The following is a 27,395-nucleotide window of genomic DNA, read 5'->3' on the forward strand; positions in this document are numbered from 1 at the left end:
GCGACGCCTGACGGCCACATCTGCTGCTCCTCATTGGTCCGGCGGCAGGGGAGGGGGTTTTGATTGGCTGAGGGTGGAGTTTGTATCTGCAGGTTTAGCGCCACTCTGCTGGCTGAGGCTGCGGAGAGTGTGCGGCTCCAGGTGGGCTCACGCGGTGAGTCATATGGGGAAACTTCTGTTGGGTGTTTGGTGGTTCGAATCCCATCTTAAGCGTTTTGTGTGAGCGGAGTCTCCTGAGCTTCGCTTTGTCTTTATTTTTGAGCTGAAGGGGGAGTGTGTGGGCGACTCTCTTCCTTTTTAGTAGATCATCCTCGAGGTGAAGTTCACTTCCCGTATTACTTACAAGCTGAAACAGGCCTGAACATACAGGATAAGAAGGAACAGCGTTGTGTTCTTCAATATCAGAGCGAAGTTACTTTGTAAAAAGTTCTATAGATGTTAGTAATCATTGCCATTCTTTAGATCCAATCTCTAAAATACTTATAGAGAGGCCAGTCTTAGCTACTGGGTGCTGCAGGAACTGGAAACGCACTGAGCTGTGTAGGAGGATGTTCTGCGTGTCCCTAAATAAGTCCCTAAGTAAGTGTATGGGATGGGGTGGCCAGAAGTGGGTAGGAGGGCATCAGTCCTCCTTCGGACTTAGGTTTTCTGCTTGAAAAAAAGATTGTGTTTCACTTGAAAGGCCTCTGGAATTTTTTAAAAAATTATTTATTTTTGATATAAAGTATACATATATGATTACCATCTGTACCTTTTTTTTTTTTTTTTGAGACGGAGTCTCTCTCTGTTGCCAGGCTGGAGTGCAGTGGCGCGATCTGGGCTCACTGCAACTTCTGCCTCCTGGGTTCAAGCGATTCTCCTTCCTCAGCCTCCTAAGCATCTGGGATTATAGGTACCCACCACCATGCCCGGCTAGTATTTTTAGTAGAGACGGGGTTTCACCATGTTGGCCAGGCTGATCCCGAACTCCTGACCTCAGGTGATCCACTCGCCTTGGCCTCCCAAAGTGCTGGGATTACAGGTGTGAACCACTGCGCCCGGCCTATTTTCAATTTTTTGAGGAATCACAATACTCTTCTCTATAGTGGCTATACTAATTTGCATTCCTACCAATGGTATATGTGAACAGTGCAAGGTCAGACATAACCAGATCCATGCACATTTGTGTCTTTCCACAAGATCAGACTTATTGATGTTTTATTTTAATTGTAAAAGCCACGAGCTATATGGAGTTCCCAAGGAAGCAATTTTCCGTAGTACTATCTGTTTACTTGGTAGTCAGAGCCATGGGCACACAGGCTCAAGCCATTCCGCAAGTCAGTCAGTATTGTACACAATAGTATATTTATTTAATATATAAATGTTATAGATTAAAAATCTTACATTAAGGTAACATTTAACATTCGGAGAAAAGGGGATAGGGAAAGTGGTTATCAAACCAGTCCAAGGAGAGCAGTGTGGACAAAGAGAGTGTTTTGGCTTTATCTGGGGTGTCGGTGTCTTGTAAGGAAGAGTTTTTGATGTGGGCAGAGCCTTTGATGGCAGATGCTGGGTGTTAATCATGAGTGATAGCAAGATGGTGTCTGTTAGGACAGCCATTTTGACCTAATAATGTCCTGCTCTTATGATCAAAGAATTTTCTGGTGAGGACTAATAACAAAAGCGTGTACATGTTTATATCCTTATCTGGTTTAGTACAGTCTTTTTTTTTTTTTTTTTTTGAGACAGAGTCTCACTTTGTCACCAGGCTGGAGTGCAGTGGCGTGATCTCAGCTCACTGCAACCTCCGACCCCCTGGTTCAAGCGATTCACCTGCCTCAGCCTCCTGAGTAGCTGGGACTACAGGCACGCGCCACCACGCCCAGCTAAGTTTTGTATTTTTAGTAGAGTTGGGGTTTCACCATGTTGGCCAGGATGGTCTCCATGTCCTGACCTTGTGATCCGCCCCCCTTGGCCTCCCAAAGTGCTGGGATTACAGGCGTGAGCCACTGTGCATGGCCAGTACATTCTTTATTAATTAGACAAACATCTGGTCCCTGTTGGCATAATGCCTTTTAAAATATAAGATAGAGCCTTTTTCTAAGATAAAATTACTTATGTCAAGAGCACTCTGTACAGTTCCCCTTTCTTCACATTCTTTCCAGCATCTGTTATTGCCTATCTTTTATACAAACCATTTTAACTTGGGTGAGATGGTATCTCATTGTGGGTTTTTTTATTTGTTTGTTTGTTCGAGACAGAGTCTTACTCTGTTGCCCAGGCTGGAATGCAGTGGCGTGATTTTGGCTCACTGCCTCCTCTGCCTCCTGGGTTCAAGCGATTCTCCTGCCTCAGCCTCCCAAGTAGCTGGGACTATAGACGCCTGCCACCATGCCCAGCTAATTTTCATATTTTTAGTGGAGACAGGGTTTCACCATGTTGGCCAGGCTGGTCTCAAACTCCTGACCCCAAGTGATCTGCCCGCCTCCACCTCCCAAAGTGCTGGGATTACAGGCATGAGCCACTGTGCCCAGGCCTCACTGTAGTTTTGATTTGTATTTCTCCAGTGATCAGTGATATTGAGCATTTTTTTAATATACCTGTTGGCCATTTGTATGTCTTCTTTTGAGAAATGTCTGGATCTTTTGCCCATTTCTTTTTTTTGAGTCAGAATCTCACTCTGTCACATAGCCTGGAGTGCAATGGTGCGATCTCGGCTCACTGCAACCTCCGTCTCCATCTCCTGGGTTTAAGTGATTCTTGTGTCTCAGCCTACCACGTAGCTGGAACTACAGGCACAAGCCACCACGCCCAGCTAATTTTTTGTATTTTTAGTAGAGATGCGGTTTCGCCATGTTGACCAGGCTGGTCTTGAACTCCTGACCTCAAATGATCCACCCACCTTGGCCTCCCAAAATGCTGGGATTACAGATGTGAGGCACTGTGCCTGGCTTGCCCATTTCTTAAATTGGATTATTTGTCTTTTTGCAGTTGAGTTTCATATCCATATATATTCTGGTTATTCATCCCTTGTCAGATGGCTAGTTTGGAAATGTTTTTTCCCATTCTGTGGGTTGTCTCTTCACTTTGTTGATTGTCTCCTTTGCTGTGCAGAAGCTTTTTAGCTTGATGAAATCCCAGTTGTCTGTTTTTGCTTTAGTTGCCTGTGCTTTTGAGGTCTTACGCAAAAAACCTGTGCCCAAAAAATCTGTGCCCAAGATGAGTGTCCTGGAGCACTTCCCCAGTGTTTTCTTCTAGTAGTTTTATAGGTTTTGGGACTGGACTTCTGTCTACAGTCCTGGAGTTTTGCTGCCCTCACTTTGGTTTTTCACTCACTTCTCTGCATGGCTTTTCAATAACAATAGCTCCCAGATAGCAAGTATGGGTGGGTAGGGGGAGTATTACATGCATCACTTCACTTAATCCTCATGGTCTGTCTACTTATTTTCAGATGAGAAAACAGGTTTAGAGAAGTTGTGATCTACCTAAATTCATGCACAGTTTCACTCAAGTGTCTGACTCCAGATCCGCTTGCCTCTAATCTCTCATAGCAACTTGTTGACACATTTTCTCCAGTTGTCCTGTCTTACTTAAAAAGCTATGGGGAAGACTCAGCCTGGCTCAGGTAGTATTAGACCAGCAGTCCCTAGAGCAGCATACTCAGTTTTGGCATTGCCTTCCTGGTATGTTTTAAAGAAATCTCATCAGAACCTTTGTATCTTTTTTTTTTTTTCCGCGAGACAGGGTCTCGCTCTGTCACCCAGGCTGGAGTGCATGCTTGATCACGGCTCACTGCAGCCTCAGCCTCCTGGACTCAAGTGATCCTCCCACCTGAGCCTCCCAAGTAGCTGGGACTACAGGTGTACACCACCATGCCCTGCTAATTTTTTGTATTTTCTGTAGATACTGGATTTCACCATGGTGCCCAGGCTGGTCTCGAATTCCTGGGTTCAAGCAGTCTACCTGCGTTGGCCTCCCAAAGTGGTGGGATTACAGACATGAGCCACCACACCTGGCGGAAACTTTGTATATTGAAAGCTGTGTAAATACAGTCAGTGTGGGCATCCTAGTCCCTCCTTATCAGTGGTAGTAGTTTCAGTTACCAATGGTCAGCTGTGATCTGAAACTATTAAGTGGAAAATTCATGAGAAATAGTCAATTCATGGCTGGGCATGGTGGCTCATGCCTGTAATCCTAGCAGTTTGGGACGCTGAGGTGGACTTGAGGATCACCTGAGGTCAGGAGTTTGAGACCAGGCTGGCCAATATGGTGAAAACCCTGCCTCTACTAAATAAAATATACAAATTAGCCAGGCATGGTGGTGTGCGCCTGTAATCCCGGCTACTTGGAAGGCTGAGGCAGGAGAATTGCTTAAACCCAGGAGGTGGAGGTTGCAGTCAGCCAAGATTGCGCCACTGCACTCCAGCCTGGGTGACTGAGCGAGACTCCGTTTCAAAAAAATAAAAAAATAAAAAAATAAAAAAAAAATCAATTCATAAGTCTTAAATTATGTGGTTTTGCAGTGCTTGTGTTCATGTCACCCTTATATTTAATAATGGCCCCAAAGCAAAAGATGCTGGCAATTTGGATATTGCAAAGAGAAGCTGTAAAGTGTTTCCTTTTACTGAAAAGGTGAAAGATCTCAATTTAATATGGAAATAAAAAAATTTGTATGCTGAGGCTGGTAACATCTATGGCAAGAACGAATCTTCTATTTGTGAAATTGTGAAGAAGGAAAAAGAAAGTTGTGCATAATTTATATAGGGTTCTGTACTATGTGAGGTTTCAGGCATCCACTGGGGGGTCTTGGATCTTATCCCCCTCTGATGGTAGGGACTACTGTAGTGTTGTTTCCTGTGTTCTCCTGGAGTAGTAGCCTGAGTTTGGGGAGGAAGAGAATGTCCTCCTCTCCCTCCCTTTTTTTTTGTTAATCCGATTAGGTCAGCAGTGGACGTTACTTTGATTTTACTGGTGGTTCTGTTATCAGATTCTTGCTTTGTTTTCTGTTCTTTGGAGACAGGGTCTCACTCTGCCACCCAGGCTGGTGTGTAAGTGCTATGATCGTAGCTCACTACAGCCTTCAACTCCTGGGCTCAAGTGATCCTCCCACCTCACCTTCCCGAGTAGCTGAGGCCACAGCTGCATGCCACCATGTCTAATTTTCTTATTTTTTGTACAGGGCGGGGTCCCACTATGTTGGCCAGGCTGGTATTGAACTCGTGGCCTCAAGTGGTCCTCTTGCCTTGGCCTCCCAAAGTGCTGGGATTACAGGTGTGAGCCACTGTGCCCAGCCTGTTATGAGAGTCTAACTGTCGTCTATCAGGTTAATTCTAAGACAAGGGTGGAAGCCTCTGTTAAGGTCTCCAGTTTATAAAAGAATGGTTCCTGCAAGATTCCATCAAGGCTGGAAGGCCATTTAGGATGCTGAAAAGATAAGCTCTATAGTTACTTAGCATCACAAAGGGATAGGTGGAGTTGTCAAGAGCTGTCTTCCTTTGTGTTCTGCCTCAGTAAGTCACTGGGTCCTTAGGTATCAGGGAACATAGATTGAACGAACAGGTGTGTTTCCCTTTAGGAGCAAGCCTGGGGGAAAAGGGGTACCAGTGACATTTTATGTAAATGGACCCTTTGGAGTAATGCAGCAGGTTATTGTACAATTTCTTTTTGACTTCTATATCAAGCCACCTGATTTTTCGTCTTCTTTCTCTTTCCAAAATACACAGATGCTCCTCAACTTTCAATGGCATTATGTCTAAATAAAACCATTCTAAGTTGAAAATACTGTTAAATTGAAAATACATTTAACACACCTAACATACCAAACGTCATAGTTTAGCCAAGCCTCCTTTAAACGTGCTCAGAATACTTATGTCAGGGTACAGTTGGGCAAAATTATCTAACACAAAGATTATTATTATTATTTTTTGTAGAGGTGGGGTCTCAAACACCTGCCCTCAAGCAATCCTCCTACCTCCACCACCCAAAGTATTGGGTTTACGGTTGTGAGTCACTGCACCTGGCCTATTTTATTTTTAAATTTTATTTATTTAATTAATTAATTTTTTTGAGACAGGGTTTCACTCCTATCATCCAGGCTGGAGTGCAGTGGTGCGATCTCAGCTCACTGCAACCTCTGCCTCCTGGGCTCAAGCAGTTCTCCTGCTTCAGCCTCCTGAGTAGTTGGAACTGCAGGCACCTGCCACCACACCCGGCTAATTTTTGTATTTTTAGTGGACACGGGGTATGACTATGTTGGCCAGGCTGGTCTTGAACTCCTGATCTCAGGTGATCTACCCGCCTTGACCCCCCAGAGTTCTGGGATTATAGGTGTGAGCCACTGCACCTGGCCACCTGGCCTATTTTATAATAAGGTGTTAAGTAGCTCATGTAATTAATTGAATACTGTACTGAAGGTGTAAACCAGAATGGTTATGTGAGGACTTGGAGAAGTAAGTTTCTACTGATTGCTTTCCCAGAAAGTCTAAACATTGTTAAATAGAAGCATTGTTAAATTGAGGACTGTATATATGAGTTTTTTTTTTGAGACAGAGTCTTGCACTGTTGCGCAGGCTGGAGTGCAGTGGTGCAATCTTGGCCCACTGCAACCTCTGCCTCCCGGGCTCAAGCGATTCTCCTGCCTCAGCCTCCTGAGTAGCTGGGATTACAGGTGCCTGCCACCATGCCTGGCTAATTTTTTGTATGTTTAGTAGAGATGGAGTTTCACTATGTTGGCCAGGCTGGTCTTGAACTTCTGACCTCATGATCTGCTCGTCTCAGCCTCCCAAAATGCTGAGATTACAGGCGTGAGCCCCCGCGCCTGGCCCCCGGTATATATGAAATTTAAATGTGTTGATTGTATCAATACATTTTTGGTTTCAGTCTTAATTTAAAAGAATTGGACAAATGTAAGCTTTTATGAGTCCCCCAGCTCAATTTTATTGCTTTTTACTTATTTGTAATCTTCAGATAATTTGTTTTTCCCTGTAGTTTATGGCTGTCAGACAAAAAACTGATCTGGTGACAATGATCTGGTGAAAAGCTCAGCCCAGAAGAACTATAGGTCTGGGCTGTTAGGACTTTTAATTTTTGGAGAGCATGTTTGCCCTGGGTTTTTTTTTCTTTTTTCTTTTTTCCTTTCTTTTGCTGTTGTAATAGGCCCATTGTTTACTTTTTAATTTTAAGTCTTGTGCCTTGAAACTCACCTTTGTTGTTGGACACTTTCTTTTTGAGGTCGTGATGTCTCGGGAGTCGGATGTTGAGGCTCAGCAGTCCCATGGCAGCAGTGCCTGTTCACAGCCCCATGGCAGTGTTACCCAGTCCCAAGGCTCCTCCTCACAATCCCAGGGCATATCCAGCTCCTCTACCAGCACGATGCCAAACTCCAGCCAGTCCTCTCACTCCAGCTCTGGGACACTGAGCTCCTTAGAGACAGTGTCCACTCAGGAACTCTATTCTATTCCTGAGGACCAAGAACCTGAGGACCAAGAACCTGAGGAGCCTGCCCCTGCCCCCTGGGCTCGATTATGGGCCCTTCAGGATGGATTTGCCAATCTTGGTAAGACCCTTTGTTGTATAGTGTCATGTTCAGAAAAACACTTACAGAAAGTTGTTGTGTTACCAGGTGGAAGGTTCTGATTGGAGTTGCCCAGGTTTTTGGCACGTTAAACAAATAATTGAACATCATGCATGAACAAGCAATGAAAGCATAGATTTATTGAAGTGGAAGGCAATAGAAGCTAAAGTACATGTCGCAAGATGGGAGCAGGCCTGAGCAAGTGGCTGCAGAGCCCTGGTAGCAAAGTCTTCTGGGGTTCAAGTACCCTCTAGAGGTCTCCCATTGGTTACATCTTATGTAAATGAAGGGCTGGCTCACAGCCCATTAGAGGCCAAAGCGAATTGGACCTCGGCCATTCCAAGACTGGTGTGGATTGGCGCCTTATGCAAATGAAGGTCCTAGAATGGATGGATCATAGGCCAGAGTGCAAATTCTTCCTTTTTATTTAGTTTCAGGAATTTTTTTTTCTTTTTTTTTTTTGGCGACGGAGTCTTGCTGTGTCGCACAGACGAGTGCAGTGACTCCATCTCGGCTCGGCTCACTGCAGCCTCTGACTCCTGGGTTCAAGCGATTCTCCTGTCTCAGATTCCTGAGTAGCTGGGATTACAGACGCACACCACCACACCTGGCTAATTTTTGTATTTTTAGTAGAGACAGGGTTTCACCCTGTTGGCCAGGCTGGTCTCGAACTCCTGACCTCAAGTGGTCCTCCTGCTTCGGCCTCCCAAAGTGTTGGGATTACAGGCATGAGCAACTGTGCCCGGCTATTCCAGGAAGTTTGCGTGAATTGGCCATAGATTCCCTGCCTTCAGACCCTATTTTCCTGCCTTAGTTAGTTGCAGCAGAATGCTTGAGCCACTCTTTGAATAATTCTGGAGTTTGAATGTGATAAAAGGTAAAACCAAAGAGGCAGTATTGGGTGTTGCCCTGGCTGTTACCTGCTGTGGATTCCATTCATTTATTCTTTCAACAAATATTAATTGGACATTTACAATGTGCTGTCCATCCAAGGATCTGAAGGTAGCTTTGGACCCTCTTCCTAGAAAAATGCAGATTCACGCAAACTTGCAAACATTATGCCCTAATCACAAAAGCTTCATTAGTTAACCTCTGCTGTGGTTTGCCACAGCTTCAGAGAATCAGAGCTGTTCAGAATAGAGATGGCCATTTGTTGACTACTTGTTATTTGTTTTTGTCTCAAAATAGCCAACCTTGTGATTTAAACATGTTGACCCTTTCTGACACCTCCTGGTTCCAATAGTAAGTTTCGCTATGCATATGTTTAAAATACGCATGTGGGCCGGGCGCAGTGGCTCACGCTTGTTGTAATCCCAGCACTTTGGGAGGCCGAGGCAGGTGGATCACGAGGTCAGGAGATTGAGACCATCCTGGCTAACACGGTGAAACCCTATCTCTACTAAAAATACAAAAAATTAGCCGGGCGTGGTGGCGGGCGCCGGTAGTGCCAGCTACTCGGAGAGGCTGAGGCAGGAGAATGGCGTGACCCCGGGAGGCGGAGCTTGCAGTGAGCCGAGATCGCGCCACTGCACTCCAGCCTGGGTGACAGAGCGAGACTCCGTCTCAAAAAAAATAAAAAATAGGCCGGGCGCGGTGGCTCATGCTTGTAATCCCAGCACTTTGGGAGGCCGAGGTGGGCGGATCACAAGGTCAGGAGATCGAGACCACGGTGAAACCCCGTCTCTACTAAAAATACAAAAAATTAGCCGGGCCTGGTGGCGGGCGCCTGTAGTCCCAGCTACTCGGAGAGGCTGAGGCAGGAGAATGGCGTGAACCCGGGAGGTGGAGCTTGTAGTGAGCCGAGATCGCGCCACTGCACTCCAGCCTGGGTGACAGAGCGAGACTCCGTCTCAAAAAAAACAAAAAAAACAAAAAAAAACATAAAAATAAAAAATAAAATAAAATATTCATATGTGTATTTTAACATTGCCAGGCATGGTGGCTCACGCCTGTAATCCCAGCACTTTGGGAGGCCAAAGCGGGAGGATCACTTGAGGCCAGGAGTTCGAAACCAGCTTGGGCAACATGGCAAAACCCTGTCTCTCCTGAAAATACAAAAATTAGCCAGGTGTGGTGGCGCATGCCTGCAATCCCAGCTACTCAGGAGGATGAGACATGAGAATTGCTTGAACCTGGGAGGAAGAAGTTGCAATGAGCCAGGATTGCGCCACTGCACTCCAGCCAAAAAAAAGTGGTGTTTTTTTTTTTCCTTTCTCTTACATTACAATGACCTCTTTAATAAACAAATTTGAACTTGGCATTAATAGGATAGAATATGTTAATATAAAGAAATGAAGGACTGATGTATCATTTTGTGTTTTGTCACTCACCATCCTTGTTTTATTTCATGTCTAACTTTGATGTCTTAAAAAAACTATAAAAAATGGAGAAACAATATACCTGCAGTCCACATATACAACTTTAAATTTCTAAGTAGACACTCGAAGCTATTTTTTACTGGTTTAAAATATATTTTTCAGGCCGGGCATTGTGGCTCATGCCTGTAATCCCAGCACGTTGAGAGACCAAGGCAGGCGGATCACCTGAGGTCAGGAGTTTGAGACCAGCCTGGCCAACATGGGGAAACCCTGTCTCTATTAAAAATACAAAAATTAGGCCAGGCGTGGTGGCTCATGCCTGTAATCCCAGCACTTTGGGAGGCCGAGATGGGCGGATCACCTGAGATCGGGAGTTCAAGACCAGCCTGACCAACACGGAGAAACCCCGTCTCTACTAAAAATACAAAATTAGCTGGGCATGGTGGCGGGCTCCTGTAATCCCAGCTACTCAGGAGGCTGAGGCGGGATAATCGCTTGAACCTGGGAGGCAGAGGTTGCAGTGAGCTGAGATTGCACCATTGCACTCCAGCCTGGGCAACAAGAGCGAAACTCCACCTCAAAAAAAGAAAAAAAAAAGAAAAAAAAATTTGCGGGGCATGGTGGCAGGCATCTGTAATCCCACCTACCCAGGAGGCTGAGACAGGAGAATTGCTTGAACTTGGGGGGTAGAGGTTGCAGTGAGCTGAGATAGTGCTACTGCACTCCAGCCTGGGTGACAGAGTGAGATTCCGTCTCCAAAAAATAAACAAATAAAATACAATATATTTTTTCAGATAGGCCTATAGGTTTAGATGAGTGGGAAATAGAAATGGTGAGAAAGGGCTAAATGGGATACATCACCTTTAAAAGTAATAAAACAAAGAGGCTGGGCGCAGGGGCTCACAACTGTAATCCCAGCTCTTAGAGCAGCAGACGTGGGAGGATAGCTTGAACTCAGGAGTTTGAGACCTGCTGGGCAATATAGCGAGACCCCATTCTCCACAAAAAGGAAAAACAAAAAAAGACAAGTAAACAAACAAAGATCCTGATAGGATGACCAGCATAAAGTAGGTGCTGAATAAATAGAGGCTGTTTATCATTATTATTATTATTATTTGAGACGGAGTCTCACTCTGTCACCCAGGCTGGAGTGCAGTGGTACGATCTTGGCTCACTGCAACCTCCATCTCCTGGGTTCAAGCCATTCTCCTGCCTCAGCCACCTGAGTAGCTGGGATTACAGGTGCCCACCACCGTGACCGGCTAAGTTCTGTATTTTTTTAGTAGGGATGGGGTTTCATCATGTTGGCCAGGCTGGTTTCAAACTCCTGACCTCAGGTGATCTGCCTGCCTTGGCCTCCCAAAGTGGTGGGATTACAGGCACGAGTCACCACGTCTAGCTGAGGCTGTTTATTATTATTATTTGTTAATTATTTATACCTATGTTTTCTTCTAAAATTTTATAGTTTTAATTCCTTTTTTAAAAAATTTTTGTTTGTTTGTTTATTTATTTATTTATTTTGAGACAGGATCTCACTCTGTCATCCAGGCTGGAGTGCAGTGGCACAATCTCAGCTCACTTCAGCCTCTGCCTCCCAGGCTCAAACAATTCTCCCACTTCAGCCTCCTGAGTAGCTGGGACCACAGATGTGCACCACCACTCCCAGCTAAGTTTTTGTATTCTTGGTGGAGATGGGGTTTCACCATGTTGCAGTCTGGTCTCAAACTCCTGAGCTCAAGTGATACATCCATCTCGGCTTCCCAAAGTGTTGGGATTACAGGCATGAGCCACAGTGCCTGGCCTAGTTTTAGCTCTTATGTTTAATTAAGATCCTTTATTCATTTTGAGTTTTATTTATTTATTTATTGAGACGGAGCCTCGCTGTGTCACCAGGCTGGAGTGCAATGGCGTGATCTCGGCTCACCGCAACCTCCTCCTCCCGGTTTCAAGCAATTCTGCCTCAGCCTCCCAAATAGCTGGGATTACATGCTCATGCCACCATGCCTGGCTAATTTTTGTATTTTTAGTAGAAATGGGGTTTCACCATGTTGGCCAGGCTGGTCTCGAACTCCTGCCCTCGGGTGATCCACCTGCCTTGGCCTCCCAAAGTGCTGGGATTACAGGCGTGAACCACTGTGGCTGGCCTAAATTGTTTATTTTTATTTTTTGTAGAGACAGAGTCTGGCCATGTTACCCAATCTGATCTTGAACTCCTGCTGTCATCTGATCCTCCTGCCTCAGCCTCCCAGAGTGCTGGAATAAGAGGTGTGAGGCACCATCCCCGGCCAGTTTTCAGTCTAAGTATGATGTTAGCTGTGGGTCTTTCCCTTTCCCTTTCTCTTTGCCTTTTCCTTTTCCTTTCCCCTTTCCTTTCCTTTCCCCTTTCCTTTCCTTTCCCCTTTCCCCTTTCCTTTCCTTTCCTTTCCACTTTCCTTTCCCTTCCGCTTTCCTTTCCTGTCCTGTCCTGTCCTGTCCTGTCCGCTTTCCCTTCCGCTTTTCTTTCCTCTTTTCTCTCCTCTTCTCTCCTCCTCTCTCCTCTCTCCTCTTTGATATCTGAAGACTAAGCCGTGGATGTTTCATAAAAGTTCTTTCTGGGGTGGGTGCGGTGGCTCATGCCTGTAATCCAAGCACTTTGGGAGGCTGAGGTGGGCGGATCACAAGGTCAGGAGATCGAGACCATCCTGGCTAACATGGTGAAACCCCGTTTCCACTAAAAATCCAAAAACAAAATTAGCCGGGTGTGGTGGCAGGAGCCTGTAGTCCCAGCTACTTGGCGACAGAAGGAGACTCTGACTCAAAAGAAAAAAAAAAATTCTTTCTGGCTGGGTACTCTGACTCTTTCACCCTATAATCTCAGTGCTTTGGGAGCCTATGGCAGGAGAAGTGCTTGAGGCCAGGAGTTGGAGACTGCAGTGAGCTATGATTGCAGGCCACAGAGCAAGACTTTGTCTCTAAATTAAAAATAAATAAATAAATAATAAAATAAAAGTTCTTTTATTTTTAAATAAAATAAAATAAAAGGAGTTTCCTTCTATTCCTAGTTTTCTGAGTATTTTTTGTTATAAGAGGGTGTTGCATTTTGCCAAAATTTTTTTCTGTGTCTATTTTCCTATATTCTATTGTTATCGTGTATTATATTAATTGGTTTTCAGATGTTAAACCAACCAAGCTTTCCTGAGTTAATTCTTTTTTTTTTTTTTTTTTTTGAGACGGAGTCTCGCTGTCGCCCAGGCTGGAGTGCAGTGGCGCGATCTTGGCTCACTGCAGGCTCCGCCCCCTGGGGTTCATGCCATTCTCTTGCCTCAGCCTCCCGAGTAGCTGGGACTACAGGCGCCCGCCACCTCGCCCGGCTAATTTTTTGTATTTTTAGTAGAGATGGGGTTTCACTGTGTTAGCCAGGATGGTCTCGATTTCCTGACCTCGTGATCTGCCCGCCTCGGCCTCCCAAAGTGCTGGGATTACAGGTGTGAGCCACTGCACCCGGCCTCCTGGGTTAATTCTTGTTTGGTCATTTGTAATCTTTTTTATGTGTTGCTGGATTTAGTTTGCTACTGTTTTGTTGAGGATTTTTATATCTATATTCACAAGGGATATTGGTTTGTGGTTTTACTGTGATGTCTCTGTCTGGTTTTGCTATGAGGGTATTGCTGGCCTCATAGATGAGTTGACAGTGTTCCCTTCCGAATTTCTTCGAAAAGTTTGAGAATAATTGGTATTAGTTCTTTACATATTTGATAGAATTTAAAATGAAGCCAGCCATGTGTTTCTTTTTTCTTTTTTTTTGAGACAGGGTCTCACTCTTACCCAGCGATCACATTTCACTGCAGGCATGACCTCCCAGGCCCAACTCCTACCTCAGCCTCCCAAGTAGCTGGGGACCTCAGGCATGTGCCACCATGTGTGGCTAACTTTTTTATTTTGATAGAGATGGAGTCTCCTTATGTTGCTCAAGCTAAAGTGAGGCTATCTGGGACTGCACTTTTCTTTGTAGGGATATTTTGATTACTCATTCAGTCTTTTTTTTGTTTTGTTTTTTTGGAGGCAGAGTCTCTCTCTGTCACCCAGGCTGGAGTGCAGTGGCACGATATTGGCTCACTGCAGCCTCTGCCTCACAGGTTCAAACAATTCTTGTGCCTCAGCCTCCAGAGTAGCTGGGACTACAGGTGCGCACCACCACACCTGGTTAAATTTTTTTTTTTTCATTTTTAGTAGAGACGGGGTTTTGCCATGTTGCCCAGGCTGGTCTCGATCTCCTGAAGTCAAGCAATCCGCCTGCCTTGGCCTCCCAACGTGCTAGGATTATCATTCAGTCTTTTCACTTCTTATGGGTATATTCAGATTTTCTGTTTCTTCTTGTGTTAGTGTTGGTAGTTTGTATCTTTCTAGGAGTTTGTCCATTTCACCTATGTCATCTAATACTGTCACACAGTTGTTCAATTCTTCTTTTTTTTTTTTTTTTTTGAGATGGAGTCTCACCCAGGCTGGAGTGCCGTGGCGCGATCTCAGCTCACTGCAAGCTCCGCCTCCCGAGTTCACAGCATTCTCCTGCCTCAGACTCCCGAATAGCTGGGACTACAGGCACCCACCATCACGCCCGGCTAATTGTTTTGTATTTTTAGTAGAGACAGGGTTTCATCGTGTTAACCAGGATGGTCTCGATCTCCTGACCTCATGATCCACCCGCCTCGGCCTCCCAAAGTGCTGGGATTACAGGCGTGAGCCACCGCACCCGGCTCAATTATTCTTTTTAAATTATTTTTATTTCTGTCAGATCAGTAGTAATTACCTCTCTCATTCTGATTTTAGTAATTTGAGTCTTGTCTCTTTTTTTCTTGTTCAATCTGTCTAAGGTTTGCCAACTTGTTGATCTTTTTAACTAACTAAATTTGGATTTGTTAATTTTCTTTTTCTTTCTAGAGATAGGGTCTCACTCTGACTCTTGAGTGAGTGGTGCAATCACAGCTCAGTACAGTCTCAACCTTCAGGCTCAAGTGATCCTCCTTCCTTGGCCTCCCAAAGTACTGGGATTACAGGCGTGAGCCATCGTGCCCAGCCCACATGTAATTTTGATAGATCTTGCTAAATTGTCCTCCCTAGACAATTATAGACAATGTGTGTATAAATTATATTCCCAATGGCATTGTATGAGAGTACCCACTTTTTCATACCTCTTGCCAGCACTGGGTGATATGAAACTTTTGGATTTTTGCCAATCTAATAGGTAAAACATGATATCTTCATGTGTTTTTGATTTCTAAATTTTCTTATGTTGGGTTAGCTTGGCCACCTTTCATATGTTTGAGCCAGATGTATTTCTGTTTCTTGTAAATTATCTTTTCATATCCTTTACCCATTTTTCTACTGGACTGTTTATCGTTTTCGTTGATTTATAGGAACCTAACATTTATTAGGGAAATTATTCCTTTTCCTGATAGGAGTTAATATTTTCCTTAGTCTGTCTTGCAATGAACATTTAATTACCTGCCATGTGCAATATCCCAAGTGCTGGAGTTATACAAGAGGTCTCCAGCTGCCCCCTTGGAGGTTATATTCTAATGCAGGGAGGTGGGGAGAAAATATACCAATAAGCAAGGTAATTTCCAGCCGTGGCCCATACCCAAAAAGAAATAAAACAGGATAACATTATGATAACAGGTGAATAATGTTTATATAACAAGCTGAGCGGGAGGCCGGCGTGGTGGCGCATGCCTGTTATCCCAGCACTTTGGGAGGCCGAGGCGGGCAGATCACAAGTTCAGGAGATCGAGACCATCCTGGCTAACATGGTGAAACCCCGTCTCTACTAAAATTACAAAAAATTAGCTGGGCATGGTGGCATGTGCCTGTAGTCCCAGCTACTCGGGAGGCTGAGGCAGGAGAATCGCTTGAACCTGGCAGGTGGAGGTTGCAGTGAGCTGAGATCGTGCCACTGCACTCCAGCCTGGGTGACAGAGCGAGACTCCATCTCAAAGAAAGAAAGCTGAGTGGGAGATGATAGTAAAGTCCAAAAGGCAGATAGTATTGTGTAGATAGTATCTATACAAAAGGCAAGGTGGAATGAGCCATTTGTGTAGTTGGGGAAGAAGTGCTAAGACCACAAGACAGATTGAACCCAGCATTCTTGGGGGCAGTGAAAGGAGGCCAGTGGTGCTGGGTGTCATGAGCAAGGGGAGAGGGGTATGAGGTGGGGCTGGAATGGTGGCAGGGGCCAGACCCTGAGCATCTAGTAGGCCGTGAGGAAGAGTGCAGATTTTATGCTAAGTGTTGTGGAAAACCTCAGGAAGGTAATAAGCAGGAAATTACTGTATTGCAAGTAATTTTCCAAGTCATTAAAAATTACTGGAGAGGCCGGGTGCGGTGGCTCACGCTTGTAATCCCAGCACTTTGGGAGGCCGAGGCGGGTGGATCACGAGGTCAGGAGATCGAGACCACGGTGAAACCCCGTCTCTACTAAAAATACAAAAAAATTAGCCGGGCGTGGTGGTGGGCGCCTGTAGTCCCAGCTACTCGGAGAGGCTGAGGCAGGAGAATGGCGTGAACCCGGGAGGCGGAGCTTGCAGTGAGCCGAGATTGCGCCACTGCACTCCAGCCTGGGCCACAGAGTGAGACTCCGTCTCAAAAAAAAAAAAAAAAAAAAAAAAAAATTACTGGAGAACTTTTAATGACTATTTGTTATTTCACGGTTTTATATATATATGTGTATGTGTGTGTATATAAATACATATAATATATTAATAGATTATTATATATTATATATTTAGATATAATTAATATATTATAAATATATGTTAATTATGTCTAAATATATAATTATATTTAAGACAACTTATAAATTTATATATTATATGTATAATAAATACAAATTATATATTATGTATAATAAATACAAATTATATATATTATATATAATAAATACAAAATAAATATATAATATATATTAAATATTTGTTTATTTATTTTTTTGAGACAGGGTCTTGCTCTGTTGCCCAGGCTGGAGTGCAGTGGCAGGATCACGGCCCATTGTAGCATCAACTTATCTTGCTCAAGTGATCCTCCTGCTTTAGCCTCCTGAGTAGCTGGACTACAGGCATGCACCACCACATCTGGTTAATTTTTTTTTTTTTTTTTTTCAGACGGAGTCTTGCTTTGTCATCCAGGCTGGAGTGCAGTGGCGCAATCTCGGCTCACTGCAACCTCCACCTCCCGGGTTCAAGCAATTCTCTGCCTCAGCTTCCTGAGTAGCTGGGATTACAGGCACCCGCCACCACACCCAGCTAATTTTTGTATTTTTAGTAGAGACAGGGTTTCACCATCTTGGCCAGGCTGGTCTTGAACTCCTGACCTCGTGATCCATTCATCTCAGCCTTCCAAAGTGCTGCGATTACAGGCATGAGCCACTGCACCTGGCTATTTTTTTTTTTTTTGAAACAGGGTCTCACTCTGTCGCCCAGGCTAGTGTGCAGTGGCACAATCTCAGCTCACTGCAGCCTCGACCTCCTGGGCTCAAGCGATCCTCCCACCTTAGCCTCCTGAGTAGCTGAGACCACAGGGACCTGCCACCACACCCTGCTGATTTTTTATTTTTTGTAGAGATCGGGTTTCACCATGTTGCCCAGACTAATTTTTAAATTCTTGGTAGAGATGGGCGCCCCCTATGTTGCCCAGGCTGGTCATGAGCTCCTGGGGTCAAGTGATCCTCCTGCCTTAGCCTCCCAAAGGGCTGAGATTACAGGTGTGAGCCACTGCACCTGGCCATGTGGTTATAGATAAACTGCCATTTGTTAAACTCATTGGTAAATGTTGTTTTTTCTCTCCTAATTTTTAATCTTATAAAATCTTGATAAGCAGATTGATAATTCTGATTGCCTTCTTAGGCTATTTTCCTACAATTAGCATTTATGAGCAATTTTTAAACATTTGATACATGAAATTCAACAGCCCTCTGATGCATGCTTTTGTATTACAGAATGTGTGAATGACAACTACTGGTTTGGGAGGGACAAAAGCTGTGAATATTGCTTTGATGAACCACTGCTGAAAAGAACAGATAAATACCGGACGTATAGCAAGAAACACTTTCGGATTTTCAGGGTAGGTAACAAATACCCATGTATCTAGGAGAGCTGGTAATCTGCTCATTGTTTTTTGGTATTTTCCCACTATAAATCTCTGCTGTTCAAAGTTTGAAATAAAATGTTCTCTATTTTAGGAAGTGGGTCCTAAAAACTCTTACATTGCATACATAGAAGATCACAGTGGCAATGGAACCTTTGTAAATACAGAGCTTGTAGGGAAAGGAAAACGCCGTCCTTTGAATAACAATTCTGAAATTGCACTTTCACTAAGCAGAAATAAAGGTAATATTATTATCTTATGGTTACTGGATTTTTTTTTTTTCCACTCTCTCATAGGAGGAAAATTTGTCCTGTCCTTACAGAGTATGGTTTAAGTGAGTAAAGATGAGTAAGTTGCCGGGCGTGGTGGCTCACACCTGTAATCCCAGCACTTTGGGAGGCTGAGGCGGATGGATCACCTGAGGTCAGGAGTTCGAAACCAGCCTGACCCACGTGGAGAAACCCTGTCTCTACTAAAAATACAAAATAAGCCGGGCATGGTGGCACATGCCTATAATCCCAGCGACTCGGGAGGCTGAGGCAGGAGAATCGCTTGAACCTGGGAGGCGGAGGTTGCAGTGAGTCAAGATCGTGCCATTGCACTCTAGCCTGGGCAACAAGAATGAAACTCTGTCTCAAAAAAAAAAGATGAGTAAGTTAGCATTCAAGATTCAACTTTGTTGTCCTAGTTGCATTGTAAAATTATGAAAAAGTTCCATCCAGACAGATTTTTAAGGTTTTAAGGTTTAATTGGTTTTATGTAATGCCGTATACTGTGTTTTTTTTTTTTTTTAGATGGAGTCTTGCACTGTCACCTGGGCTGGAGTGCAGTGATGCAATCTCGGCTCACTGCAACCTCTGTCTCCCAGTTTCAAGCGATTCTCCTTGCCTCAGCCTCCCAAGTAGCTGGGATTACAGGCTCCTGCCACCATACCCAGCTAATTTTTTTGTATTTTTGGTAGAGATGGGGTTTCACTGTGTTGGCCAGGCTGGCCTTGAACTCCTGACCTCGTGATCTGCCTGCTTCAGTCTCCCAAAGTGCTAGGATTACAGGCGTGAGCCCCCTCCTGGCCCATATACTGTTAATTGAATTATCATGGTGATTAAAATAAGTTATAGTTCATTGATTGATTCAGTTTATACCACATCAGTCTTAGATATCTATGAATTGTTGTTTCAGGCCATTAATTCATTTTTCCTTCCTCTTCACCTCATTCTTTCCTTTCTTCATTTTTTCCATTCATTTTTTTCTTTCTTTCTTTTTCAAGACATGGTCTCACTCTCTCTCCCAGGCTGGAGTTCAGTGGCACTGCAACCTCTGCCTCCCGGGCTCAAGTGATCCTCCCACCTTAGCCTCCTGAGTAGCTGTGACCACAGACACATGCCATCACGCCTGGCTAATTTTTTGTATTTTTGGTAGAGACGGGGTTTGTTGGCTAGACTGGTCTTAGACTTCTGAGCTCAAGCAGTCTGCCTGCCTTGGCCTCCCAAAGTTCTAGGATTACAGGTGTGAGCCACCACGTCCAGCCCCATTCATTTATTTCTGTATACATTTATTGAGCTCCTTTTTTTTTTTTTGAGACGGAGTCTTGCTCTGTCGCCCAGGCTGGAGTGCAGTGGCGTGATCTCGGCTCACTGCAAGCTCCGCCTCCTGGGTTCACACCATTCTCCTGCCTCAGCCTCCTGAGTAGCTGGGACTACAGGTGCCCGCCACCACGCCCACATAATTTTTTGTATTTTTAGTAGAGACGGGGTTTCACCGTTTTAGCCAGGATGGTCTCGATCTCCTGACCTCGTGATCTGCCTGCCCCGGCCTCCCAAAGTGCTGGGATTACAGACGTGAGCCACTGCGCCCGGCCTATTGAGCTCCTTTTATATGCCAGGTATTAGGCTATGAGTGCTTCTGTAAGAGGCTCACTTTAGAGCTTCTACCTTTGTAAATACTACATGGTTATCCTGCGCAAGTGGAGATGTTTATCAACCTCGTCAGGTAGCATTTTATAAGCATCCATTTCTAAAACTATGAAAATAACATCTAAAATGAACAATTGTTTTTCAGGGTAATATCTAGAAAGGATACCTGACAAAAACAACCCATAGAGTTAAAAGTAGCTCAGCATGATGAGACAGGAGGAATACTATTTTTCTTTAGTTAAAGAAACCATAGACCTTCCCAAACTTATCTGAGAGTCGAATGACTTGGAGGGTGTCTATGTGTGTGCGAGACATTTTGAAAGTAAAGGTTCATATAAGCACTCTTCTCCGGATTCTGGTAGGGATTTAAAAAATCATGCCTCTAGGGGCTGTGGCATGAGTCTGTAGTCCCTGCTACTCAGAAAGGTGAGGCTAGAGGATCCCTTGAGCCCAGGATTTTAAGGCTACAGTGAGCTATGATTGAGCCTGTAAATAGCCACTGCCCTCCAGCCCGGGCAACATGGTGAGACCCCATCTAACCAAATAAAATAAAGTCATGCCTAAGGGATTTTCATGCAGTCAGTCTTCAGTCTGGTATCTTGGAACTATGTCTATGTTGGGCATCCTGAAGTACATTTTATGATTAACTTATTTTTTCCTGTTTCTGACTATTTTGACTATTTTGTTTTGTTTTCTTTTTTTTTTTTTTTTTGAGATGGAGTCTGGCTCTATCGTCCAGGCTGGAGTGCAGTGGCATGATCTCGGCTCACTGCAAGCTCCGCCTCCTGGGTTCACGCCATTCTTCTGCCTCAGCCTCCCGAGTAGCTGGGACTATAGGCGTCCTCCACCGCGCCCGGCTAATTTTTTGTATTTTTAGTAGAAACGGGGTTTCACCGTGTTAGCCAGGATGGTCTCCATCTCCTGACCTCATGATCCTTCCGCCTCGGCCTTCCAAAGTGCTGGGATTACAGGCGTGAGCCACTGCGCCCGGCGACTATTTTGTTTTCTATCTGACAGTTACAGTCAGGGCAGCTGCTTTAGGTTTTGCTGTTTGTGGGTACCTAGGGGAGGAGGCAACTGGGTGCTGAAATTTGGTCTGTCCTCTCCTTGACAAGCTGTGTGCCACCTTCTTCTCATTGGTCTACCCAAAGGGTACTTTTCTTCCTCTTTTTAAAACAATAAATAAACATTAAAAAATTTATTTAATAGATAAATAAAAATTATAGGCTGGCGTGGTAGCTCATGCCTGTAATCTCAGCACTTTGGGAGGCCAAGACAGGAAGATTGCTTGAGTCCAGGAATTTGAGACCAGCTTGGGCAACACAGTGAGACCCCATCTCTACCAAACATAAAAAAATTAGCTGGGCATGCTGGTATGTTCCTGTAGTCCCAGCTGCTTGGGAGTCTGAGGTGGGAGGATTGCTTGAGCCTGGGAGGTCGAGGCTACAGTGAGCCAAGATTGCACCACTGCACTCTAGCCTGGGCAAGAGAGTGAGAACGTGTCTCGAAAAAATTATATATATTTATCATGTACAACATGTTTTGAAATGTGTATACATTGTAGAATGGCTAATTTGAGCTAACATGCATTACCTCACATATTTATCTTTTTTTTTATAGAGAAAATACTTAAAATCTACTCTCTCAGCTGATTTTCAAAAATATGCTGGGGCGCGGTGGCTCATGTCTTTAATCCCAGCACTTTGGGAGGCCAAGGCGGGCAGATCACCTGAGGTCAGGAGTTCGAGACCAGCCTGGCCAACATGGTGAAACCCCGTCTCTACTAAAAATACAAAAATTAGCCGGGCGTGGTGGCAGGCACCTGTAATCCCAGCTACTCAGGGGTCTGAGGCAGAAGAATCGCTTGAACCCAGGAGGTGGAGGTTTCAGTGAGCCAAGATCGCGCCATTGCACTCTAGCCTGGGGGACAAGAGCGAGACTCCGTCTCAAAAAAAAAAAAAAACCCAAACAAACAACAAACAAAAAGCAGTACATTGTTGTTAACTACAATCACCATGTTGTACAATAAATCTCTGTTTTCTCTAATTTGAACAAAGATGTCATATAGGCTAAAGGTGACCCTTAATAAAGTAGGTCAGACTGGTCTTCTGCAGGCTGCATTTGGTCTACAGATATTTTATTAGGCATTTACTGATACTTACAGTGGTAATGTGAACATCCAGATGTCTTAGAGAAGTTGTAATATGTGGCCACAGTGAGTCTATAGTCCCACAACCTGAGGATCTGTAGGCACTGAGTAGAGGCTGCTTCCTTTAGATGGAAGGTGTGTTTTGTCTCCCCACTTCTCCGTGGTGTCTTAAACTCAACACAGCCTGACCCTGTTACATTACCTTTCTGACTTGTGTGGACAATGGCGTTTGAGCCCTTGAAGTAAACCTTGACAGGAGAAATACATCATGAGAGCCCATCAAATTTCTAGGTTCTCAGATGCCACTGGAACATACAGGATTATGAATAGCTACAAGCATAGAGGGACACTTGTGGCTGGGTGGCCAGCAGGTCTCTGTCACCAGACAAGTGCCTGCCTCTTGTGTACCAGCCTGGAATGAAATATACTCAGGTGGCTCAGATTTGTACCAGAGACTGGATCTTTAGGTTATTCTAGGGAGGTCAAAACCTGTCACCTGAGATCTGAGAAACTCAAGGATCTTAACAAATTTCACTCTTTCATGATAGCATAGGCAGTTGCAAATTAATCATTGATGACTTTGTAGAATTGAAATATTTGGGCCGGGCGTGGTGCCTCACGCCTGTAATTCCAGCACTTTGGGAGGCCGAGGCAGGCGCATCACGAGGTCAGGAGATCAAGACCATCCTGGCTAACACGGTGAAACTCCGTCTCTAGTAAAAATACAAAAAATTAGCTGGGCGCGGCGGCGGGCGCCTGTAGTCTCAGCTACTCGAGAGGCTGAGGCAGGAGAATGGCGTGAACCCGGGAGGTGGAGCTTGCAGTGAGCCTAGATTGCGCCACTGCAGTCCGGCCTGGGTGAAAGAGCGAGACTCTGTCTCAAAAAAAAAAAAAAAAAAGAAATATTTGATAATTTATTACAGGCTTGGCCCATGTGGGTGGTTAAATTATTAAATGATCAGCACTGTCCTGGGTTATAGAATTTAAAAAGTAGTTGTCTTACTTTTTTTTTTTTGGGTGGGCACATTGGCTAACTCCTGTAATCCCAACACTTTGGGAGGCCAAGGTGGGTGGATCACTTGAGGTCAGGAGTTCGAGATCAGCCTGGCCAACATGGTAAAATCCTGTCTCTACTAAAAATACAAAACTTAGCCGGGAATGGTGCTGTGCGCCTGTAATCCCAGCTACTCAGGAGGCTGAGGCACAAAAATTGCTTGAACCTGGGAGGTGGAGGTTGCAGTGAGCTGAGGTCATGCCACTGCACTCCAGCCTGGGCAACAGAGTGAAACTCTCTCAAAAAAAAAAAAAAAAAAAAAAAAATTACTTTTTTTTAGATACAGCCCAAATAATGGAGAAAAAAGGGAATTTGTTTAGAAAATGTTATTTACCTAGCTTTACAAATATGTTGAATATGGTTTGTACTATAGAATACTTAATACCGGATATATAAAGGTATAAATGGCTGAGAGATGATAATACTAGTATGGTGATACTGATGGCCTGATTTTCATTGGGATATTTACTTGCCTAGACCATTTTTTCTAGGCTCAGACTGATTGATTGCTTTTTGATTCTGGGCCTGTTGTAAATCTGCATGGACATTTTATATTAGTGTAATTGATCAATATTCTGGGTCAAGGAATATAAATAATGTTATGTTATGGATTTTTTGCACTACTTTCAGAGTGATGCTTATAGTTCCATTGAAGCATGAAATTTGACTACCATTTATTTCTCAAGGGCTGTACAATATGTATTAGCCTACTAATACCTATTGTATTACATACATACTAATTTCCTTAAGGTTACATGTTAAATGTAGTTAAAAACAATTCTTATATTACATATGACTAATAAATTTTAGAATCAATGATCTCCTCTTATGAATAAATTAATGAAACCCATTTCTACTCTTTTTTTCCTTAGTTTTTGTCTTTTTTGATCTGACAGTAGATGATCAGTCAGTTTATCCTAAGGCATTAAGAGATGAATACATCATGTCAAAAACTCTTGGAAGGTAAATTATTTTCTTATGTAACTGCACTTAATTTTTTCCCTATACATTTGTGATTGGTAGTTTCTCATTTCTGATTTTATAACACTCATTATGTATTGATAACATTTGTATGGTATCTATTTGTGTATTATTTTTTATTTTTATTTTTGTGAGTTATTTCACACAGTCATTTCAATTTATTTTTATTTTATTTCTTTGTGAGACGGGGTGTTGCTCTGTTACCCAGGCTGGAGTGTAGTGGCACAATCAGAGCTCACTGTGGCCTTGATCTCCCAGGTCAAGGGATATCAGGCGTGCAGCACCATGCACAGCTAATGTGTGTTTTTGTATTTTAGAGATGGGGTTGTGCTGTGTTGCCAGGGCTGGTCTTGAACTCCTGGGCTCAAGCCATCCTCCTGCCTTAGCCTCCCAAAATGTTGAGATTAGTGGCATGAGCCACCACGCCCAGCCAAGTATTTCTTTTTTTATTTCCTTTTGTGTGTGTGTGTGTGTGTGTGTGTGTGTGTGAGACAAAGTCTCGCTCTGTTGCCCAGGCTGGAGTGCAGTGGTACGATTTTGGCTCACTGCAACTTCCACTCCCCAGGCTCAAGTGATCCTCCCACCTCAGCCTCCCAAGTAGCTGGGACTATAGGCTTGCACCACCATGCCTGGCTAATTTTTGTATTTTGTGTAGAGATGGCGTCTTGCCATCTTGCCCAGGCTGGCAACATGAAGTCGTGAGCTCAAGCGATCCACCTGCCTCAGCCTCCCAAAGTGCTAGGATTACAGGCATGAGCCACTGCGCCTGGCCGTGTGTATAGTATCTATCTATTTATCTATCTATCTATCTATCTATCTATCTATCTATCTATCTATACCACATTTACTTTGTCCATTCATTCATCTGTGGACACTTAAGTTGCTTCCCTATCTTGGCTATTGTGAATAATGCTGAAATGAACATGGGAGTGCAGATATCTCTTCAACATACTGATTTAAATTTTTTTTGGATATATATCCAGAAGTGGGATTGCTGGATCATATGGTAATTATAATTTTAGTTTTTTGAGGAACCTTTATACTATTTTCCAAAATGGCTGTACTTACATTTCCACCAACAGTGTACCAGGGTTTTCTTTTCTTCACATCCTCTCCAACACTTGTTATTATTCATCTTTTTGATAATAGCCATTCTAACAGGCTTCAGGTGATATATCATTGTGGTTTTAATTTGCATTTCCTTGATGGCTAGAGATGTTGAGCATTTTTCATACATCATGATAGGTGTATTTTTGATGTGTTTGATAATGATTAATTGAAATTAACTCTTTTGCCTCATGAATTTTATTGGTGATAACTTTTTTTTTTCTTTTTGAGATGGAGTTTCACTCTGTCACTCAGGCTGGGGTGCAGTGGTGTGATCTTGGCTCACTACAACCTCTGCCTCCTGGGTTCAAGCAATTCTACCTCAGCCTCCCAAGTAGCTGGGACTACAGGTGTGCACCACCACACCCAGCTAATTTTTGTATTTTTAGTAGAGACGGGGTATCACCATATTGGCCAGGCTGGTCTTGAACTCCTGACCTCGTGATCTGCCCGCCTTGGCCTCCCAAAGTGCTGGGATTACAAGTGTGAGCCACCGCGCCCGGCTCGTGAAAACTTTTTAAAGGCAACTTTACTGAGATATAATTTATATACCATATAATGCACTCATTTGAAGTGTGCAATTTAGTGATTTTCAGTATATTCACAGAGTTGCGAAGCCATCACCACAATCAATTTTGGAATTTTTTTTTTTTTTTTTTTTTTTTGAGACGGAGTCTTGCTCTGTCACCCAGGCTGGAGTGCAGTGGCGCAATCTCGGCTCACTGCAAACTCCGCCTCCCGGGTTCATGCCATTCTCCTGCCTCAGCCTCTCCGAGTAGCTGGGACTACAGGCGCCCGCCACCACGCCCGGCTAATTTTTTGTATTTTTAGTAGAGACGGGGTTTCACCGTGGTCTCGATCTCCTGACCTCGTGATCCGCCCGCCTCGGCCTCCCAAAGTGCTGGGATTACAAGCGTGAGCCACCGCGCCCGGCCTGGAATATTTTTTAATCATCTTCCAAAAACATGGTTACTGCATTTCTGTGCTGTTTAGAATTCTTGTTATCTTGGGATGTGAAGTGAAACCTACAATTGAATGTTACTTGGGGCAAAGTTCTAAAAAATTTTGGTCTCAGGACTCCTCACATTCTTAAAAATTATCAAGGACTCCAAAAAGCTTTTGTTTATGTGGTTTAAGTCTATTGATATTTACTGTATTAGACATTACAATTGAGATTTCTGTTTTTTTTTTTTTTTTTTTTTTTTCGGCAAGGTCTTACTCTGTCCTCAGGCTGGAGTGCAGTAGTGTGACCACAGCTTATGGCAACCTTGATCTCTCAGGTTCAAGCAATCCTCCCAACGTCAGCCTCCCGAGTAGTTGGGACTACACGGATGTGCCACCACATCTGGCTAATTTTTACTTTATTTTATTTTTTTTGAGATGGAGTTTTGTTCTTGTTGCCCAGGCTGGAGTGCAATGGTGTGGTCTCAGCTCACTGCAACCTCTGCCTCCTGGGTTCAAGTGATTCTTCTGCCTCAGCCTCCCAGGTAGCTGGGATTATAGGTGCCTGCCACCACACACCTGGCTAATTTTTTTGTATTTTTAATAGAGACGAGGTTTCACCATGTTGGCCTGGCTGGTCTTGAACTCCTGACCTCAGGTGATCTGCCTGCCTCAGCCTCCCAGAGTGCTGGATTACAGGCGTGAGCCACCACGCCTGGCCCTAATTTTTATTTTTTTTTTATTGTAGAGATGAGTCTTGCTGTGTTGCCTAGGCTTGTCTCAAACTCCTGGGCCCAAGTTATCCTCCTGCCTCAGCCTCTCAAAGTGTTGGGATTACAGGTGTGAACTGCTGCATTTTGCCAAGACATTTTTATATTAATTCATTAAGTAAATTTACTACATTTTAAGATGAGTAACATTTATTTTTTTCTTCTTGAGACGGAGTCTCGCTCTGTCACCCAGGCTGGAGTGCAGTGGTGCGATCTCGGCTCACTTCAACCTCTGCCTCCCGGGTTCAAGCGATTTTTCTGCCTCAGCCACCCAAGTAGCTGGGACTATAGGCCTGTGCCACCACACCCAGCTAATTTTTTGTATTTTTAGTAGAGATGGGGTTTTACCGTGTTAGCCAGGATGGTCTCGATCTCCTGACCTCATGATCTGCCTGCCTCGGCCCCCCAAGGTGCTGGGATTACAGGTGTAAGCCACCGCACCTGGCCTGAGTAACATTTTTTATGAAAAATGATTATTAAAAAGATTAGTGAGA

At 44.1% G+C, this 27,395-nt stretch overlaps 1 protein-coding gene across 7 annotated transcripts in view; it reads left to right on the forward strand.

Annotated features, from left to right (window-relative positions):
* The first annotated feature begins 66 nt into the window (after positions 1-66).
* The window catches only part of CHEK2 (checkpoint kinase 2), a 55,990-nt gene continuing 28,661 nt past the window's right edge, over positions 67-27,395 (forward strand). The window contains exons 1-6 of one of the 7 annotated variants that reach the window (XM_063623404.1): positions 67-154; positions 7,210-7,534; positions 12,043-12,135; positions 17,837-17,961; positions 18,080-18,227; positions 23,974-24,064. In XM_063623404.1, the coding sequence (XP_063479474.1) occupies positions 7,216-7,534; positions 12,043-12,135; positions 17,837-17,961; positions 18,080-18,227; positions 23,974-24,064 (776 nt within the window). In that variant the 5' untranslated portion in view covers positions 67-154; positions 7,210-7,215. Of the gene's footprint in view, positions 155-7,209; positions 7,535-12,042; positions 12,172-17,836; positions 17,962-18,079; positions 18,228-18,281; positions 18,320-23,973; positions 24,065-27,395 lie in introns of all 7 variants that reach the window. The other 6 variants (XM_055252866.2, XM_063623405.1, XM_055252867.2 and 3 more) reach the window with 6 other exon arrangements.

This window comes from Symphalangus syndactylus, chromosome 18 (genome assembly GCF_028878055.3).
Source record: "Symphalangus syndactylus isolate Jambi chromosome 18, NHGRI_mSymSyn1-v2.1_pri, whole genome shotgun sequence".
Lineage (NCBI taxonomy): Eukaryota > Metazoa > Chordata > Mammalia > Primates > Hylobatidae > Symphalangus > Symphalangus syndactylus.